Raw genomic sequence first — 19,868 nt, forward strand, 5'->3', positions numbered from 1 at the left:
CTACTGTCCCAGCGATAGCAAACAAAAACCAGCAGCAGTGCAGCATTCGTGGACTCGTCTAGTTGTAAAGAGACAAACTGGCTACTTTTTATTCTTTCAAGAAGTTGATGCTGTATGTCTGAGGCCATGTCCGCGATACGGTGACTCACAGTGTCGTTTCACAGTGAGATGGTCAGCAGCTTCTTTGCAGCAGCCTCTCCGATCATCTCACGGCACATATCAACAGCGGCAGGCAGAACCAACTCCTCCGCTATGGTGAACGCCTTCTTGCTCTGTGCCACACGTCTGGCTACGAAGTAGCTGGCTTTCAGTGCACATTTGGAGCTGCCAGTCAGTGACACGACCGACCTTTTCTGCATCTGCAGCCCATTTTCTTTTCTTTTGAGAAATTCCACCGGCTTTCCCACGAGCGTCGGGTGTTTTCCACCTCAGGAACATTGCCAAGCTCAGGGGCGTTTTAACAAATGTAGAACTGGAGATGGCTACCCACGCCTTTATCTCGTCCCGGTTTGACCACTGCAACTCTCTGTTCTCCTGCCTCAACAAAACATCTATAAACCGGTTACAACAGGTCCAAAATGCTGCAGCCATATTACTCACTCGGTCCAAAAAAACTTGCCACATCACCCCGATCCTTACCGCCTTGCACTGGCTCCCTGTCCTTCTCAGAATACAGTTCAAAATTCTGGTTTTTACATCTAGAGCTGTCCATGGCCAGGCCCCCACCTACATTCACGACCTGATCCACCCTTACAAGACAAACCGGGCCCTGAGGTCCTCTGAGCAAGGCCTTTTAAGGGTGCCACGAACCAGGCTAAAAACCAAGGCGGATCGTGCCTTTGAGGCGGTGGCTCCGAGGCTTTGGAACGCACTCCCCCAGGGCCTGGGAGCCGCTGTCTCAGTGGAAATGTTTAAGGGGCAGCTGAAGACTCACCTTTTCCGACAAGCTTTTGGGGTGTCCGGGGAGGTGAGTTTTTAGCTGTCCCTACATTGGTGTTAATCTGCACTGTTGTGTGTTTTTTTTTAATGCCTTTTATTGAACATCTTAAAGATGTAATTTGTGTATTTTACTGTGTATTGCCTGTAAAGCACTTTGTACATTTGTGTTGAGAAGGGTGCTATATAGATACAATTTTACCTACTTACTTACAGGCTTTATGGCCATATCAACAGCGGCAGGCAGAACCAACTCCTCCGCTATGGTGAACGCCTTCTTGCTCTGTGCCACACGTCTGGCTACGAGGTAGCTGGCTTTCAGTGCACATTTGGAGCTGCCAGTCAGTGACACGACCGACCTTTTCTGCATCTGCAGCCCATTTTCTTTTCTTTTGAGAAATTCCACCGGCTTTCCCACGAGCGTCGGGTGCTTGGTCTGTAGATGCCGCTGTAGTTTTGAGGGCTTTAGTGCCTCATTTGACAGCGTTAGCCCACACTCCACACACTGGGCTCTCGGCACTGCCTTGGTACCTCCGTTTACGAATCCGTATTTTATATAATCGGGATTGTACCGACGCAAAAATGTACTCTTTTGTGGGGGGTCGGCACGATTTTCGTCATTTTTCCGTTTTAAAAACTTCTCCATAATTTTATATATCTATAAAATATATATATATATATCTATATATATTTTATATATATAGATATATATCTAGCGTGGAGAAGAAGACAGTCTTCTTCTCTGTCTATTGCAGCTTGTTAAACAACTGACTGATGCATTACCGCCACCACGTGGTCGAAAGCTGCATTGTAACTGAGCTTCTCATGGATAACATATCTCTGGTGTCTTCAGATGATAACCTATGCAGTCCCGCGGCCCTTGCGGCGCACAGGTGCAAAACTGAAAGTTTTTTGCGGGCCTCTAGGTGGCGATGGCGGCCCAAGTTTGGGTGGTTAAGAATCACTGTTTTAAACCAACTAACTGCTTAGCTGACACAATAATATGAGCGAAAGCCTTATAGCTTGATGAGTTTGGAAAATATACTGTAGATGATGATTCCTGGTCATTGCAAGTGATAATCAGGCCCGTCGCGTTCAGGTAGGCATGGTAGGCAATTGCCTAGGGCCCCCGAGTAGGAGGAGGCCCCCCAAAGACGACAGGTTAAGATTTTTTTTTTTTTTTTTTTTTTTTTTTTTTCAAAATTCAAAGAAAAGTCTGATACAAATGCAACATGAATCAAACAACATGCATACCAATAAGACAGGTCATGTATTCAACAGCAATGACGATTTTAAATAGCTTCATAATAATAAGCAGTCATCTGTATATGAAGGGCTCTGCTGCGACTGCGAGGGCAGCAACAGCGCCTCCCTAGAGCATGCGATGTCCGAAAAGCGCAACGACACATTGTAGTCGAAATACCCCAGCTCGAGGGGGCCCCCCTTTCCCATGCATTAGCGCGACAGCGTCAAGTGCAAGTGAAAAGTGAAAAATTAAAATGAAGCGAAATTATCTCTCCGGCAATCAAAAAAAGAAGAAGAAAAGGGAAGAGGAGCAGAAAAGAAAACAAGACACCGGTAAGTAGAATATACACAATCAACATGAAAATTGTGCCAGGCAGGGTATACCATATTTTGCTAGAGTAGCGAGGTTGTAACGACGACTAGCTAGGAACCAGTGGTTTGGCATGCTAGCATGCTAACCAAACTTAAACTGCTACCTTTGACTTCACTATAAGTTCATAACGTTATCAGCTGGCCAAATTGATCAACGATTAATTCCTCTTAATATCCTAAATAAACTTCACATATGTTTTCAGTCGTTAGAGCCTTGAGACAACCAGTGAAATAGTTATTCCTGTAGTAGCTAGCTATTTAATAGGAGATTAACATGGGAGTTTACAATAATTTTGCTAGAATACCATTGGGTTGATTTACTTACTTTATTTACATTTTAACGGTTAACATCCCGGCGCAGATCAGCCACATGAAGAAAACAGCCACTTTAGTGTCAATTAATCCTTTTCTAAACCTATTCTGCTGTTTGTTGTTGTTGGTCTCCATGATAGCTGTAAATACCACTGGACCACCGTTAAAAACTGTACCGATAGCTTTGAGCTTTTTCTATGGGACACAGACAGTACACAGACACACACAGACACACCACGGGTGCGGGGATGGCGCTGTTGCCACTCACAGAATTGATTTCAGGAAAACAGCTCGTCTTAGTGACTGTATTTCTGTTTTCAAACCAGTGAAAACGGGATTATTGTAAGATTTTATTATTATTATTTTTTTTACTTTTTTTTGGTGAAGCAGTGCTTCACCTGTAGTCGTATAGAAACCGCCACTAAACCGCCTAGTAGGAACTGTGTGTAATGCTTTTAATATCTATTTCACCACAATTATCAGACTGTAAAATGATAGGATTTCAAAAGCATTTGAAAAATAACCAAGCTAATCATACAGTACTTATTCTTTCTCCAAGGGGCATTGCTGAAATTTCTTCATCCCGCTCTACCAAGTGTTGTCTCTGGTGCTACTGAAGGTAACGTTCTTTTCTACCTATTATTAGTGCCTTCTATCAACACACGTGATGTTATCAAAATGACTTTACATTTTTCTAATTCAAGTCATAGTTGTGTGTATTCATTCCACTTGCCCACAGAGTCTTCTGGACATTTCAAATATGTGGGACATTCACTAATGTTAATGAATAACTGAGTTGTTGAGATCAATGCATGCAAAATGTGCAATATAAATAAAAAGAATATTATTTATGTATTTATTTATTTTTGCACCAGGGCCATCAACATCGTCTTCGTCACATGTTTATGAGGAGGAGCAAGTGGAAGACAACATTGCGGCGTCCACACCACTTCCCAGCAGTGGTTCAACAGAAGGTGCATTAAGCCGCACAATTTCAACTTATCACCTATCATAGTGACCCAAAGTTATAGCAGCATGTGCTGTGAAAGTGTATTAAAATGACCATTTGCTATAAAGCGTTACACAAGTAGATCACCATACCTTAAGCATTTAGTTGTCGTACTTCACACATGAAACTGTGCCATGAATTAATTTGTAATTACATATTTTTCAGCAGTGCCATCAACTCCATCACGACTTGAGGAGGAGCAAGTGGAAGCATCCACACCACTTCCCAGCAGTGGTTCAACAGAAGGTGCATTAAGCCGCACAATTTCAACTTATCACCTAACACCCATGTGCTATGAAAGTGTATTAAAATGACCCTTTCTTTTTAAAGCATTATACAAGTAGATCACCATTCCCTAGTTGCTGTACTTACCACATGGCAATTGTGCTATAAATTAATTTGCAACTATATGTTTTCAACAGTGCCATCAACTCCATCTCCACTTCATGAGGAGGACAAAGAGGAAGATGACATTGACATGGCAGAGACCACCCCACCATCCAGAACTGGGGTACCTGTAGGTATTGCAAGCACCACATTAAGTGATGACCCAGGATGTTGGCCCAGTGTCCTAACAAGCAGTATGCGCTGTGAAATAGTCAAAAAAGGACCTGTGCAAATCATGGACATTGAATTCCCGCAAAACTTAGACAATCCTCCTCGAAGATTCACCAAGGACAGTTACAAAAGAACCATGAAAAATGGTGAGAATATACATCGATCGTGGCTGGTGTATTCCATCCACACAGATGGAGTGTTCTGTTTCCCTTGTACTGTTTTCGGGAAGCGTGAGCGTGACAATGCCTTAACGACCTGTGGCTACGGTGGATGGAAGAACCTTTCCTATCGCCTAAAAAAACACGAGTGCACAAAGGTGCACTGTGACAATGTGAAAAAGTGGCACGACCTTCAGAGGAGACTGCAAACCAGTACACTGATTGATCAAAGACAGATGGAGTTGATGCAACTTGAAGTTGAACACTGGAAAGGCGTGATTCGGAGAGTGATTGCCATAGTTTCCCATCTGGCAGAACGCAACCAGGCTTTGAGAGGAACTACCAGTACCGTGTATGATCGCCACAATGGGAATTTTCTGGCTCAAGTGGAACTCCTAGCACAGTTTGATCCGGTAATGAATGAACACATCAGACGAATACAATGCAAAGAGACAAAGGTGCATTACCTGAGTGGAGTCATTCAGAACGAAATCATTCAGCTGGTCGGAGACAAAATCCTACAGGAGATTGCAAGAAGAGTGCACAAAGCAAAATACTTCTCCGTGATCATGGATTGCACTCCTGACATCAGCCACAAGGAACAACTTTCTGTTGTTCTCAGGATTGTCAACTGTGAAACACCTGTTTCTATTGCTGAGCATTTTTTGGGATTTGTACATGTTGAAGACACAACTGGTAAAGGGCTCAGTGAAATCCTGCTTGACCAGTTGGAGAAGCACAACCTCAGCATTTCAGATTGCCGTGGGCAGTCATACGACAATGGCAGCAATATGATGGGCCACAAACAGGGTGTGCAGGCAAGAATTTTAGAGCTGAACAACAAGGCGCTATGCATCCCATGCAGCAGTCACACACTAAATCTGGTTGTGTCAGATGCTGCCAAGTCTTCAGTGTTGTCCATGTCTTTTTTTGGTATGCTGCAACGACTGTACAACCTTTTCAGTTCCTCTGTGCACCGCTGGGCAATTTTGAAGCAGCATGTGAAGCAGCTCACCCTTAAGCCACTTTCAGGGACGAGATGGGAGGCCCGAATTGACAGTGTGAAGGTAGTGCGGTACCATCTACCTGAAATACTAGACGGACTGTCAGCACTGGAGACATATGCTACAGAGAAGGGGGACTCAGAGACCATGTCCTCAGCAAAAAGCTTACATGGTGAGCTTAAAACATGGTCCTTTCTTCTGTGCACAATAACCTGGTACAACGTTTTGTATCAGGTTAACCATATGAGCAAGCTCCTCCAGAGCCCGGATGTTTCAATGCAAACACTGAAAAAAGAAACCGAGGGAGTGACAGAGTACCTAGAAGATTTCAGGGAAAATGGACTCGCATCAAGCCAAACGGATGCAATGGAGATTGCAGAAGATCTGGAAATTGAGAGGAAATTGCCTGAGAAAAGGCAACGTAAAAAGAAAAGGCAGTTCCTTTACGAGAGTACAGATGAAACCCAATCGACCCCAGAAGAGGCCTTCAGAAGGGACTTCTTCCTGCCTTTGGTTGACACTACCATCACCAGCCTAAAAGACAGATTTTCCAGACTGGAGGGGGTGTATGCCCTGTACGACTTCCTGTTCAGCATTGATATCATGAGGGCCACAATCAAGACTGGGAAATTGCATGAGAGATGCAGGAAAGTGGAACAAACCCTCCATGATATTGATGCAGACGACTTGGCATTGGAGATCAACTCTGCTGTCCACACCTTTCCAGATGAAGTATCCAGGTGCCCATTTAAAATGCTGGACTACATATACAGTGAGAAGCTGTTGGACCTGTACAGCAATTTAAGCATTGCACTGCGCCTACTTCTGACCCTTCCTGTCTCGGTTGCCTCCGGAGAGAGGAGCTTTTCATCTCTGAAGCGCATAAAGAATTACATGAGGTCAACTATGAGCCAAGAGAGGCTCTCTGGACTGGCACTCATGTCAATTGAGAGTGACGTCCGCAGGTCTTTGGACTTGGAGGGGATTGTGTCTGCATTTGCTGAGGCCAAGGGCCGCAAGCAGCAGTTTCAGTAGGAAATAAAAAAAATAATAAAGGCTACTTTTCAGTGTATGTTTGACCTCTTTTGTGATTAAAACGCACAGAATTGCGGAAATTTTTTTTTTAAAGGCCCCCAACAACTTCTTTGCCTAGGGCCCCCAAAATCCTAGAAACGGGCCTGGTGATAATATATCTTAACACAGCTTATACAAATCATATAATGTGTTGTCTGTCACTGTAATGATCATGTCTTTTATTAACATGGAACACTGGACACTTCTCACCCCCCACGCCATCTTGGCTACGCAACGATCCACAATGTGCAGTAAACACTATATAAATAAAAGCATGTGGGTTTTTTCTTTTACTTTTTAAACATACCACTAAACTGCTGTCCTAAAGAAGACTCGTTTGAATTAGTTAATTGTGCAATCTGCACAGATTTGCAAACCAAAAACGTTGCCTGCTAGCTAGCTAAGAAAAGCAATTGTCCTTTCCGTTGAAGGCACAGCAGCCGTCTTTATTTTTAGACAATGCTAATCTGGATAAAACTCATAAACTGAGCAAGCGTTCACAGTGTGCAACATTGCAGTGTACTGAAGGAAGTATCTAAATTGAGCCTGTGTTCCTCAAATCTTATATTCTGTTGACTGTCATTGCATTAATCATGTTTTTGGAAAAAATACCTGTGTTCCGCCTAGAAATGATGCCAGTTTTAGAGCGGTTAGGACAAAACCAACTAATATAAATGCACAAAAGAATAGCCTGAGTGGTGTTTTTCTTTAAGTGTTACCCTGGACCTTAGAGAAAGAGACTGTCAACTCACAGGAGCAATAAAGACAGACACGGCTAGGGTTTATTACTTTTAATCAATTCAGCTAGCTACAAAATGTCCACCACTTCACACACTGACAGGATACAGAGAGGGAGTCTTTGATATTACATGCGTTGAGGACATCAATCTCACGGTCTAACCTATTGTGTCATTCAGGATTAGGTATTTAATCACCTTACTCTAACTACTGAACATTGGGGCGATTTGGTGTGCATAGCTCTAAAGTACAGAAGCAACAAAAAACCCTTATTATGTAACTTTTAGTTTCAGAGTATAGTTATTGTTGTTCAATATTGTCATTATTTTTACCATTAACAAACGACACAGGGAGAATAAACTTACAGATACAGTCATCTTATAAAAGTAAGGTCTCTCAGAAATATGCGTATTTGCTTTACGTTGCAAACGTTTATTTTTTTTCAGAGCATCCAAAACCTATGTTACAGTACACAACCAGTCCTCATCTTTCAGCACATAATCAACATCTTCATCACCTAACTGCATAATCATTTAGAAAACAGGTCATTTTTTGCAATACAACCCCAAATCCTCATTTGTTTTCATCTTTAACTCACTGTTTTGATCCCTTTTGCATTATTTTACAACGAGATGGTCACAGTTATGTAAATATATCGAGACAAAAAGAGTGGCAATATTGCAAACTTGCAGGAGTATGGAAGGATCAACTGTGTCCTAATACTGAGCATGCGTTTTGTCAATTTGCTACTGCCATGTTATCATTTTTTATATATATTTTTCAGACAGGTTTTATTTATAAGACTAAAATCTACCATTTGTCATGCAGAGAACGCACAATTCACATCACTTGGAATGCAATGTCTAATACAGCTACAGAGAGTCTAGTTGCACATTGTCTAAACAGTAACTTAGTATGATTGCGATGAAGGAAAATGTACCAACGACTGCCTTTTGATTGTAAGTGCTCTTTGCAATCCCATTCACCTGTATCGTCTCTCAACTTATGTTTTTCCATCAGTGTTTTCCCTTTTTGACTTGACAACACCAACATAAGGAGCATGTCAGTAGCCTAAATGGAATGACACAATTTTACGAAGACGATACTGAGATACTAATAAGGAAAAACGATAGAAACAAACAGCTTGTATAGCATTCCTATTATATACTTATCATCCAGAGCAGTGTACTTTAATATATATATCTATATTATATATGATAGTTAATAATATATGATATATATATTGGAGAATAAAAACTTCACAGGTGAGCTAGAGAGCCATCAAGTCAGCACTATATACAACCTTTGGAAAGAATGATATACGGAGTATAAGAAATCATCTTTTTACGAGGACAATCATCTTGAAAAAGCTCGACGGACGACACACAGAACAACATTTACAATAGGGAGGGGAGGTGATATGTGCATGTGTGCAAACCTAGAAGGTCAATACCATGATGAAAGCATGTCAGCGCCTGTAGATGTGCGGCGCGCGACGCCGGGACCACCGCGCTCTGGGCTCAGTGTGCTTAGCCACTGCCCAGCATCTTTGTGGCGCGCTGGTTAGCCTCATCAATCCTGGTCTTGTTGGAATCAGCCTAGGTAAAAGAAAAGGGGCAAAGGATGAAGATTAGAATATCAGCTTTATTGTATTTGGGTTATTTTAATCAAGTTAACAAGAACACGTCGGTACTTTTTGCTGATGGTCATGCTATTGCTACGAGTAGATGGGGATAGCGGATGGCAGTTCAACAAGGTGTCATGAATTTTGTCACATGGTTTGTATCACCAACTCTATGCTGAAGGCAGCTAATGTTCGGTGTGATGACATTTGGTAGACACATTTAACCACTTGGTAGCAACCGCTGTTTTTAAGACTCAAAAAAGCTTGGGACAATCATGAGTATGGTATTAACTGACACATTTTATGTTGTACAATAAAACGGGAATATCTCTGTGTTTTAGAACTCTTTCCTGCACCACTCTATTGTCTGACTTCTTAACTGAAACAACAATAGTTTACGTTGCAGGTCCTAGTAAGCTGGAACCTGCAGCATTAAACAACATCTTCTGTTGCCACCAGAAAATACCGTTTTGCCAAATCAACCAGGACTGTAATCTTTTGTTGTTAGGTTGTAGCCAGATATTCTGTTGAGAATATAAATAATAACCTTATTGTTAATAATCAGGTGGTTACTGGAACATTTTAAGTAAATGGGAAATAATAAGTTACATTACGTCTATCTTTACAAAAATACATTTGAAATCCCATATAGAGTCAAAAATGGATTAAATAAAAATTGATATTCATAAAGAAAAATAACTAAAAAGCCTTTATAAATATATCAATTATCTGTAGTGCGAGATAAAAATGCTACGAAATGTAGATCTTGTCGTGTGTCATACCTTCTCCATGATCCTGTCGATCTGGCGGTTCTGGGTGTCGATCTCGTTGCCCATGTCCAGGGCCATGTGGCGCAGGTTACCGATGATGCCACCCACCTGTTCCAGGTTCTCGTCCATCTCATTTTCCCGGGCATCGTCTGTTACCCTACAAAAACACACACACAGCGGCAGATTTAAACACTCTGTCGTCTGCATACACACCAGGTCAAACGCACCACATATTGCCAAAATGAAAAGGTGGAGCAAGACGATGAGTGCTCCTTCTGTGACTCTCACATCCACATTGAACCTCTGATCCTTTTCTAGTCCCTGAAGAGCAGGGCATGACCTCAGACCATGACATAAGGAGGATCCAGTGCACAGCAGTTTTTTAGTGCAAGTTGTTTTTACTGCTTTCAACTCGTTGAACATTTGATATCACCAGGTTTCCAGCACTGGTTCAATTCTGTATATAGATTGATATAACAATAAAGTAAAATTAATCACATTAAGGACATTTAGCTTGGGTCTGTGTCTTAAATGGACAATACTATATAACACAAACTTATTTTACTAACAGTGGTACATGCAAATAAAAAACAAAACAAATAAAAATGAATAGCAAATATGATCTCCAGTGATCATCAAACAGAAAAATCATCAAAAAAATAATTTTATTTCCCTGAAATGATGCTGATTCAACCCTAATATCTAGGACAAAAAAGACCAATGTAAGAGTCGAACATTTGAAATTGAGATGGCTAAACTGAATGTTTACTACTCACACCAGCAATGATACCAGTGTCCGGATACTTAAATATTTAGGAGATACAGTATACAGAACACGGGAAGAGAACAATGTGAAACAAAGGGATACAGATCAGATTGTAACCAACACTGCTGTTAATGTCTTAACCGTAGAACATGGCACCTGCTCTACCAGATGAACTACCTGGGCGCCATGTTGCTTGTGATTCTCCTTCTGTTGTAATGGGATATTTTCATATAACATGATGTTACACAATGTTGTAGAATGTTATCAACATGTATTCAGTATTGTATCTAATATCAAAAGTAGATACTGATTTCTTAACGTCTGACGGAATATCTGGAGTGAAGTTAAATATGCTTTGCCAAAACATGTCTACACAAGGATACATCTGACGACAACGTTTCCATCAAAGGCTTTAGGACTGTTTGGGAAACGTTTCCATCAACAATGTTTCCAACGTTTCCTTTGATAGCTTCCAGATTTCAACGAGAGCTTCACCATCTCTATACCATATCTTAACCATGACATCTTTTCTAGAATTTCTTTAGGTCTCTTCCTGTTCTTTTACAACCTGAAATCTATTCGAACCCCAACTAGGACACTCCTTTTCCTTCTCCCCCACCTCTCCATCCTAGATGATTCGACACGTAAACCCGAAACTGCTCTCTCACCTGCGGATGAAGCCTCCACTGATGGCCATCTGTTCGCGCTCGTCCACCACGCGGGCAGGCTGGCTAGCCACTACCCCATCCTGGTTGTTCCCCCAGGCCTTGCTGGCTCCGCTCTTCATCCTGGCCACCGACAGCGAAAGGGAGGACGAGGAGGGACAGTTAATCAACTTTTTAACCCTCATCATAATTGACCTCAACCAGGCTGCTCCCATTAGTCAGATCTACAAGGAGAGCCTTGGATTTGAGGTACTGCAACAAAAATATATGTCAATATGTAATGTGATCAGCTGACACAGGGGTGTTATTTGGTTTCATGCATCCGGCACATAAATATATGGTGGGGACTAGACTAAGTCAAGCAAAGCATAGCAGGCACAGACTGGTAAATTAGTTTCAAGTAAAGCCGTATTCTGTGGTTACTAGTAATAGTAAGGTATAACATGCTGTTCGGAATCAAGCACGATATATTTTTATATTCTTGCATGCATTTTATTAGCTACCACATGTTGGGTGACTCAGTGTGTGACAATACCTTTTCCTTATTATTTTAAAGTTCAATCCCTACTGGCAGTTCTGTGTTGTTTCTATGATGACTCCCCCCCCCACCCCGATCCCACAGTTACATGTCCCCGTGTGACAGAAAACAGAGAGCTTTTGGCAGACACACAACACAGAGGACTGTCACATGTTAGGATGGACGACGAGTAATGTGTAGAACAAACTGCCAAAAGGAAACGGAACAAAACAAGAAACTGGACGGAGTCAACAGAGAATAACACCATGGTGAACTAGACCTAACCTACGCTAACTCCCCCACCCTTTGTTTTGTGTTTTTTGTTTAAACGTCACCGCTTTTTCTTCCAGGTTCAGAGTTGGATGTCAGGTGGTAAGGATGACACTAACACCCATTGTTTCCTCTGTAGCTGCTTCTGTCTCACAAATACAGCTGTGCTAACACGATATGCAATCGCAGCGCTCCATGGCTCTGTAAATGTCACCTCACTCTGCCTGTCAAACGTCACACCGCCTCAGCGTCTGTTTTGGCACTAAAGAGTCGGGGATAGAAAGGGAAGGTAACAGAAGGAGGTTCATTGTTTATTTTATTTTATGGTTTTATCATGTTTGTATCTACAAAATGTTAAGGCACTTCTCATGACGGCACAGCCAAACACCTTTCACCACTCAAACAGTTCAAGGCCAATATTTCTTAAAATGTAATCTAGGGTGACCAGGCATCCTTGTTCTCCAGGAAAATGTCCCTGTTTCAAACTGCGAGTTGAATGCAACACGTAAAGTGAAATCATGTTTTATTTTATTTCCTTGCAAGAAAGACCAACCAAGCCAGCCAGTTGACAACTCAATTGTGTAATGCTTGCTTTTGAGTCACAGAGGGTGCTACTTGCTTCAGCAGCTGCATATAACTATTCTTCTTCTTCTTCTACTTCTATATAGCAGCATATACTTGTTCGTGCTACATTTATAGAAAACTCAAGACCCCAGAAAGTGAGCTGGACATTAAAGAACTTGTTCGTAGTGGCCTAACGGTGATATTACAACCTCTGTGTAAGTCCGCTAGGTCCGTTTTGGGCCCAAAAAAACCTTTCCCATAAACTCACTTTGGTAAAGGGACGTCTTTAAATCGGCGTATATATATATATATATATATATATATATATATATTACATATTAGTTTTGCTTAATCAACCACACAATACGAACATTACAATAGCAGTATTTAAACAATGAGATCCTAAAAGTTGTAAAATTCAATAGTAACTGAATCAAGTTATTTTTCCTCTCAAGACTGGCCTGGACATCGCGGATTAGAGAAGGGGCTAAACGTAAGTGCGCATGCTCAATGGGCCCAGCTACGCAGATGATCCAGGTATTTTTGTTCTAGAAAAAGACATTTTGGCTTCATGTTCAACTGGGAAATAATCCCAGGAATGAACGGGCCCGGACTCTAACGTTGAATCTGGTTCTCTTTATACATCCATGGCAAAACTTGGCTAGAAACTATCAAGTAAACTCAGAACATCATCATTCATTTAGTTTCAAGAAGAGCAAACCTGATGAAAATACATTTTTCTGACAAATGCAGCTAAAGGTTGATACATGTACATTGTTTAGATGTAAATCTTTCGGTCAAATGTTCTGAACTATTTGTTGATTATTTAAAATAAAGGACTACTGTTGTCTCCATGTTATTCAGTTTTTCTTAGATTTTCTCGTGTTCTTTTCTGTCTTATTTTAGCCAACCTGCCAGTATCAATGAATGGCTGTTCAGATTGTTCATTTTTCGCTCTTTGTTAATGTAACAATTATGTTCAAAATGCATCCACAATAGATTTGCAAAGTTATTGCCATAGTTTTGGGTCAAAAATGACACCAAAATTGCCCCCTGATTTTCTTTTAAAATTATGTTTGATAATTTAATGATATATTGATTGCCAAACTAGAAATGTCCTTCAAATTTCACAGATCTGGTCCTCCTAAGTTAATCACATACTATGTCATTTCCATGTAACAATAATCTTTCCTTTCTTTGCTTTTGTTGTAGCATCAGTTACCGAGTACTGTAAAACCTCAGCGTGCTGTGTGTATGTATTCTTGCTATATCAGGAAGGGCGACGGCTGAGCCTCCTACACTGTTTTTTTATTTATAGAAATAGTCCAAGGCTTTGTTTAGCTCCCTTTCCCTGCTGACACACGCTGCTCTTGTCTAGTCCTTCTTTCCGTGCATTCTTATTTTAAGGTTTTTCTGTCCACTTCCCTTTTGATCCTTAATATTGAGCATCATTTCTCCTCTCCTCTCCTCTCCTCTCCTCTCCTCTCCTCTCCTCTCCTCTCCTCTCCTCTCCTCTCCTCTCCTCTCCTACATCACTTTCATATGATACCCAGTTTGGTCCCAATTGCAATTTGCTTCCCTGCAGTCTCATAATGGGGATCATGCACTCCTCTAATCAATTTTGCTTTGATTGAACTGAAATGATCTGATTAGATCATATGAGGATTGCAGATCCTGTAGAATGAAAACTAAAATCATTCTCATCTAATTCATTCCCAGAGTGACCTGCAAGTTGAGCTATCCACCAAACAAAATCCACTAAACGTGGCATGCAGACAGCCAGAATCCAGGGTATTACCAGAAAACCAGGAATCAGCTAGCTCTGATAGACAGCCAGTATGCTGAAGGGATTTTAAAAATATCCACGACGTAAAATGAAATTAAGTATTTCTTTCTTTCTAGAAACCATCTACATGCGCATTAATTTGAACTCAACCTCCCAGCCGGCTACCATGCCACTGTCTAATATGGCTGACCTACATGTGAGTGAGTTCCCCGCGGGAGAGGGAGCTTAGCAAACAGGAACGTTGAAGCCTGGGTAAAGGCTTATTTAGCACAGCGCTCTGCAGGAGAGGCGGCACTGCAGAGACACTGCAGCCGAACCATAGGGGCTCAAACAAGGCACCAATGGGCCTGATCGCAATACAGAGCCATGTAATCACCTGGTTACCAGTATGAACACTGGCATGATAAATCCATTTGCACATCAAACATGACTACATCCCCGAAAACATCTGACTGCATATCTGTCCTCACCCAAGTCAGTTCCCAAGAACGACACAGGTCCCTGTTGTTTTCATCCTTTTCTTTAAATCATATGTCATACTGTTGTTTTGTGTAGTCTTGTTCACTAAGTTTCCACAATTTTCCATTCCTCTTATGTATTGCCTTAAAAAAATAATCAATAACATTCTTTATTCTCTTTATTCAATTAACATATTTTTGTCTCTCTGAAGGTTCATTTGATATGGCTGTTATCATTCTGAAAAGTAGTTTAAGGTGCAAATTATTTTGGCACTTAATATTGTGCTTCTTCCTACTAAATATACAAATATTGACTGTTGCAAATGCATCTGTTTTAAACTGATTCATGCTATTTAATACAAATGATCTATCTATCTATCTTTTTTTAGCCTACATACTTAGGAATGCCTAGTGAGCATAACATCATAAGATTTGTTCATCATCAACATCATCAACATCACCTTCAATGTTATACCAGCATCATGATTTTGGCATCATCATGTGTAGCATTGCTGTTATGAGTTGCATTGTCATGCATGCATGAGCATTCAAAGGGTCATGCTCGTCAGTCATTCCATGTCATTGACACTTGGTAGTTCAAAAATGGTGGTGGGGGAAGGGGGGGGGGGGGTGCTCAGAGTGAAACAAAAAGGTCTTGTAGCCTGCAAAGAGGTGAGGATCTAGTGGATGTTAGAGCAGTGTGGTAAAGATCATGCAGATGAGGAGAAGTGTCAAACAGTCCTGGACCAGGCTGACCAAAGGCATTATGGGATCGAGATCACTTAATATCCAGCTGGAGTAAACACACAAAATGATCTGATTGCCAAAATGCTTCAGGAGCCCCAGCCCTGCTCTTTTGGTTGAATCTCACTGATTTGAAAGTTGGGATAGCAAACAGCTACAGTGATATCATTGTAGAAGTCCCCTCTAAACCATCAGAGGTAATAGTTTAAAAAAAAATGTTACTATTCTTAAGGCGTCAGTACAATTGTTGCAAGTGGGACTTCTACAATGGCTGCAACTGCGTTTAGATGCTTCCCATTATAAAAGTGTTAAGAGAAGTGGACAATTAGAGAATAGGGCACTTGGAGAAAGGCCCTTGAAGGAAGGGGGCTTAAAGAGGCACTTATTGATGAACCTTGGCCTTCATTGAGTCGAGACGGGCTTATGTTGAGGACTCAACTTTTTTGAGCTCGGCTTTATATGATTTGGAGATAGAATAGTCTGCATACCTGACATTGAAATTCATTTTGCTCATAAATCCCTGTGCATATCCTAAGTGATGATTGTTGTTCAAGTTGTTTTGCTTTTTTTCTGCAATGATAGTGCCCCACAAATAAGTGTGCACCTTGAAGCGTTATTTTTAATACAGACTGATGATTTCAATTTCAATTTAGTTGATGCAATAAAGGATCTGTTGCTTTGTCACGGCTGAGATTTATTGGTTATTTAAAGCATTTGGACCAATTGAGGGTAATTAACTCCATAATGCAATAGTAAAAAATGAATTATATAGTTGCTGACGTCCCAGCAGTTGACCAAAAGTTTTTATGTGTAATGAAAATCAATGCTAACATTAGCAAGATATGCTATCTTGCCTCCACTTTACGAGGGGGAGCAAATAACCCTGACTTGCTAGCTTTCACTTTTCAACCAAACATAAACAGAATGACAGGTCCTAACAACTGTGGAGTGTTTAAAAGGGAAAGTCATTAAGGGTCAACAACCAATGCTATGTGGACAATATCAAGAGGGACAAAGCCGAGACACTATCAAAAATATGTCCAAAAAGTAGTTTTTCTTAAACAGGAATTGAGGAGAATTCAAATTTCAGTTATAATTCAAGTGTTCTGTGTATTTGAGTTTGTGGTAGAGAAATTATTTGAGAGCCCATCATGGCCTCCAGTGTCCGCCCCATATGGATGTGAAATGGACAACCTTTATTTGGAGATGGAGCAGAGCAGACTATTGGCTGATGGCCATCATGATGTCACTTCTACCTCGATTATATTTTTGATTTCTCATATAATTATTCTTGTCTTTGAATGGCAGGCAGGCAGGCAGGCAAGCAGCACCTACTTGTTACATGGACAGGAGCAAAGACCACAGAATTTCCCTAGATCGTTCAAATTCTTTTCTGCATCCTTCATGTCCTTATTGATTTGGTCCATTCCCTCCTCGATGCGCTCCAGTTGCTCTGATTAAACACAAGTCATTTATCCCCCACAGAACGAAAGCACGAGAAGAAAGAGAGGAAGAAAGAAGAGGAGAGAAAGAGAGAGATAAAGAGAGGACAAAGGAGAGAAGACAACAACTTCAGACACTCACTGTGACGAAAGAAAGTAAAAGAAAAAAAAAAGAGGAAAAACTGGACGCCACCACATATGTAAAGAACCGTTGGGGCATTGTCAGTACCTACTTGTTACACGGACATATGAAAAGCCCACAGCATTTCCCTAAATCTTTTAAATTTTTCTCGGCTTCCTTCATGTCTTGGTTGATATGGTTCATGCCATCTTCAACACGATCGAGTTGCTCTGGTCAGGACAAAGGGATGACAGTAGTGGAATGAATTTCATTGACTGATTGACAGAAATATGAATTATGATGAGCAGTAATTGAGCATGTGTTTTTCCTGTGTGTGTGTGTGTGTGTGTGTGTGTGTGTGTGTGTGTGTGTGTGTGTGTGTGTGTGTGTGTGTGTGTGTGTGTGTGTGTGTGTGTGTGTGTGCAGGGTATTAGGCTGAACTTATTTCCTATTGATTTAGTGGGATAATTAGATGGTGTTTTGGGGCCAGAGAGATTTTTAAATTAGCACAAACATTCTAAAAATGTAATGTAATGCACTTAAGTTAAAGTATCCTTGAGTTTACGCTCAGTTACTTTGAAGCTGAGTGTTAGGTGAGAAGATCGATACCTCAATTGTCGGTAACATAAAAATAAAGGTAGAGCCAGACGCATGTTAGCTTAGCCTAGCATAAAGAGTGCTGTAAATAGGGGAACAGCTAGCTGAAAACAAATATCCTAGGGTGGGACCTAGCATAGAAATTACATTAAAACAACAGCTTAATCACTTTTTAGGTATGCATAGGTTAATGCTGTTTATCTTAGGTATTAGCTAGTCAGCTTTTTGTTCTCCTATGCTTTCAGTCGTTATGCTAAGCTTGGCTAACCTGGTTGTACCTTCATATTTGGTGTACAGATATAAAATTGGCATTCATTTTCTCATCTAACAGCATAGTGGGTAGCAATGCATACTTATTACCCTAACTTTTCCCTTTATTTTTTCTGTCACAGAGCAAGAAATAAAGAGATTGCTTCCTGTTAGCAGAGCAGACATTTTATCATTTCATCAGACAAAAGCAATTTCACTTGAGAACTGTTTAATGTAGTGGCAAGTCTTTTTTTCCAACAACAGAGAGCTTTAGTTTCTCCTTTTTGCTTTTCAAAATGACTTTGCCTTAGATATTAAATATGCCTAGAATGTATACAAATAAAATAGTGTGATATTACATGCTTTCTGACCAAGCAATAGCAGCCACTTAAGAAACAGTTACTGGTTTCAATCAAATTGTGTGGACAACAATTTGGATTTCATGGGTTGGGGAAACTTGTTTTAGTTGTTCATGAGGCTACCCTTTCTAATTTCGTTGGCTAATTATTGCTAACGTGTGAATTCAATTGTTAAATGATGAGGCCTCAGTGAATACAACTGGATTAGAAAACAGAGATCTGCCTGTGTTGCTTCGTATGCCTTTGCAAACTCTCATGGTGTCCTGGTTATGGATGCCAGGGTCTTTAAAGTGGTGGTGCAGTGGTGACAAAGAAATTATCCATCCTGATTGTGATTTAAGGAAATACGGTGCAAGCAGTGAGAAAGGGTGAAGCACAGTTAAATATGGAACTGATTCAAAAAGTAATTCATTGACTTTTTAAGATTTGTAAAATCCCTGGTTGGCATTCATTTATGTAAATATATTCCACTAAGAAAGGATATATGTTCAGTCAGAGTTTTTAGAGCAAAGCGGGGTAATGACATTAATAGTGTTTCTAAAACGGTCAGTGGCTCAAGGTTTTATATTTGATTTCTTCATAGCAAAACCTCTACACATTGTAAAAACTGTCTCAGATGTATCACAATGCCATAAAGCTAAAGGCTCTTCTTCCTGCACGTAGACAATAACACAGGTTCAGGGGTCAGATCGGGCTAACAGCCTCTTGTGTGACCAGTCAGCTGTTGCAGTTGGTTTTGGAGAGGTGACCCTGCGGGTATGGACACTAGGGATGAGGGGATAAATGGATAGTCAGAGGAGGGTTTAAGCTTTTATCCCCTTGAGTGAACAAGCGTGTTGGTGCAATTACTGGGTCTATCTTACAGGATTGGGGAATAGGTTGACATGCATTCCAGCCAATGGGAGAGCTGAAGTCCCATGCCCTTGCTATAGCCAATAAAGAACTACATCTGTTTTATAGTTTCACATTGCCATTATTACTTGTTTGATATTGCACGCTTTTATCCTCATCAGACGATATGAGCCCATTCCATGGGCGCTATCAGTTGTTATTGCCTCATAGATAAGGGTTAGGAGATACTAGCGCATTTGGAGCGGCACTGTCATGTATTTACATTGCTGATCATCGATATAAATACAATAAGATGACGCCGGCCTTTATTTTGCATATATATTATGTAGAAAGAAGTAATGTCGTAGTATAAAGAGCAACATAGACCACATAGAGAGGAGGTCATGGTGTAGTGATTGGTAAAAAAAAACAAAACAAAGACCAATAAACAGGGACAGCTGCTCCTTGCCGCGAAACAAAAACTCTTTAACTTAGTTTAAGCCAAACCGTAATCTTTTTATGAACTTTACCGAGTAGTTTTGTTTATTTGCAAAGTTAACCCTGTTTAAAACTTCAACTGTTAGCTTTGACGTTTGCAATGTGCAGGCATTTTGCTCTATCTGAACAAGAAAAATGGTACAGCTGATAACAGCCATTGAATGGGTTGTTCAATGTGGATTGTTGGCTTGCTCTTAAAAA

General features: G+C 40.7%; 2 protein-coding genes across 3 annotated transcripts in view; one reads left to right on the forward strand and one right to left on the reverse strand.

Annotated features, from left to right (window-relative positions):
• The first annotated feature begins 2,081 nt into the window (after window positions 1-2,081).
• Window positions 2,082-6,765, forward strand: LOC134877040 (zinc finger MYM-type protein 1-like). 2 transcript variants are annotated; one of them, XM_063902390.1, is made up of 5 exons: window positions 2,082-2,514; window positions 3,425-3,484; window positions 3,741-3,839; window positions 4,040-4,120; window positions 4,297-6,765. In XM_063902390.1, the coding sequence occupies exons 1-5, from the start codon at window positions 2,436-2,438 to the stop codon at window positions 6,627-6,629; spliced, it is 2,652 nt and encodes an 883-aa protein (XP_063758460.1). In that variant the 5' UTR covers window positions 2,082-2,435; the 3' UTR covers window positions 6,630-6,765. The 2 variants fall into 2 exon arrangements, with proteins under 2 accessions (XP_063758460.1, XP_063758461.1); XM_063902391.1 differs by having other exon boundaries at window positions 4,043-4,120.
• Window positions 6,766-7,451: 686 nt separating this feature from the next.
• snap25a (synaptosome associated protein 25a) overlaps window positions 7,452-19,868 on the reverse strand; it is a 41,014-nt gene continuing 28,597 nt past the window's right edge. The window contains exons 5-8 of the mRNA XM_063902530.1: window positions 16,906-17,023; window positions 11,235-11,354; window positions 9,813-9,957; window positions 7,452-9,004 (exon numbers count right to left, since the gene is read on the reverse strand). Coding sequence (XP_063758600.1) covers window positions 8,936-9,004; window positions 9,813-9,957; window positions 11,235-11,354; window positions 16,906-17,023 — 452 coding nt within the window. The 3' untranslated portion in view covers window positions 7,452-8,935. The remainder of the gene's footprint in view (window positions 9,005-9,812; window positions 9,958-11,234; window positions 11,355-16,905; window positions 17,024-19,868) is intronic.

This window comes from Eleginops maclovinus, chromosome 15 (assembly GCF_036324505.1).
Source record: "Eleginops maclovinus isolate JMC-PN-2008 ecotype Puerto Natales chromosome 15, JC_Emac_rtc_rv5, whole genome shotgun sequence".
Taxonomy (NCBI): Eukaryota; Metazoa; Chordata; class Actinopteri; order Perciformes; family Eleginopidae; genus Eleginops; species Eleginops maclovinus.

Coding starts and splice junctions, on each gene's coding strand:
- LOC134877040 (XM_063902390.1), top strand. CDS start 2,436: ATGAAGCGAAATTATCTCTCCGGCAATCAAAAAAAGAAGAAGAAAAGG. Junction 3,840..4,039: donor CAGCAGTGGTTCAACAGAAG/GTGCATTAAGCC, acceptor CATATTTTTCAG/CAGTGCCATCAACTCCATCA. Junction 4,121..4,296: donor CAGCAGTGGTTCAACAGAAG/GTGCATTAAGCC, acceptor TGTTTTCAACAG/TGCCATCAACTCCATCTCCA.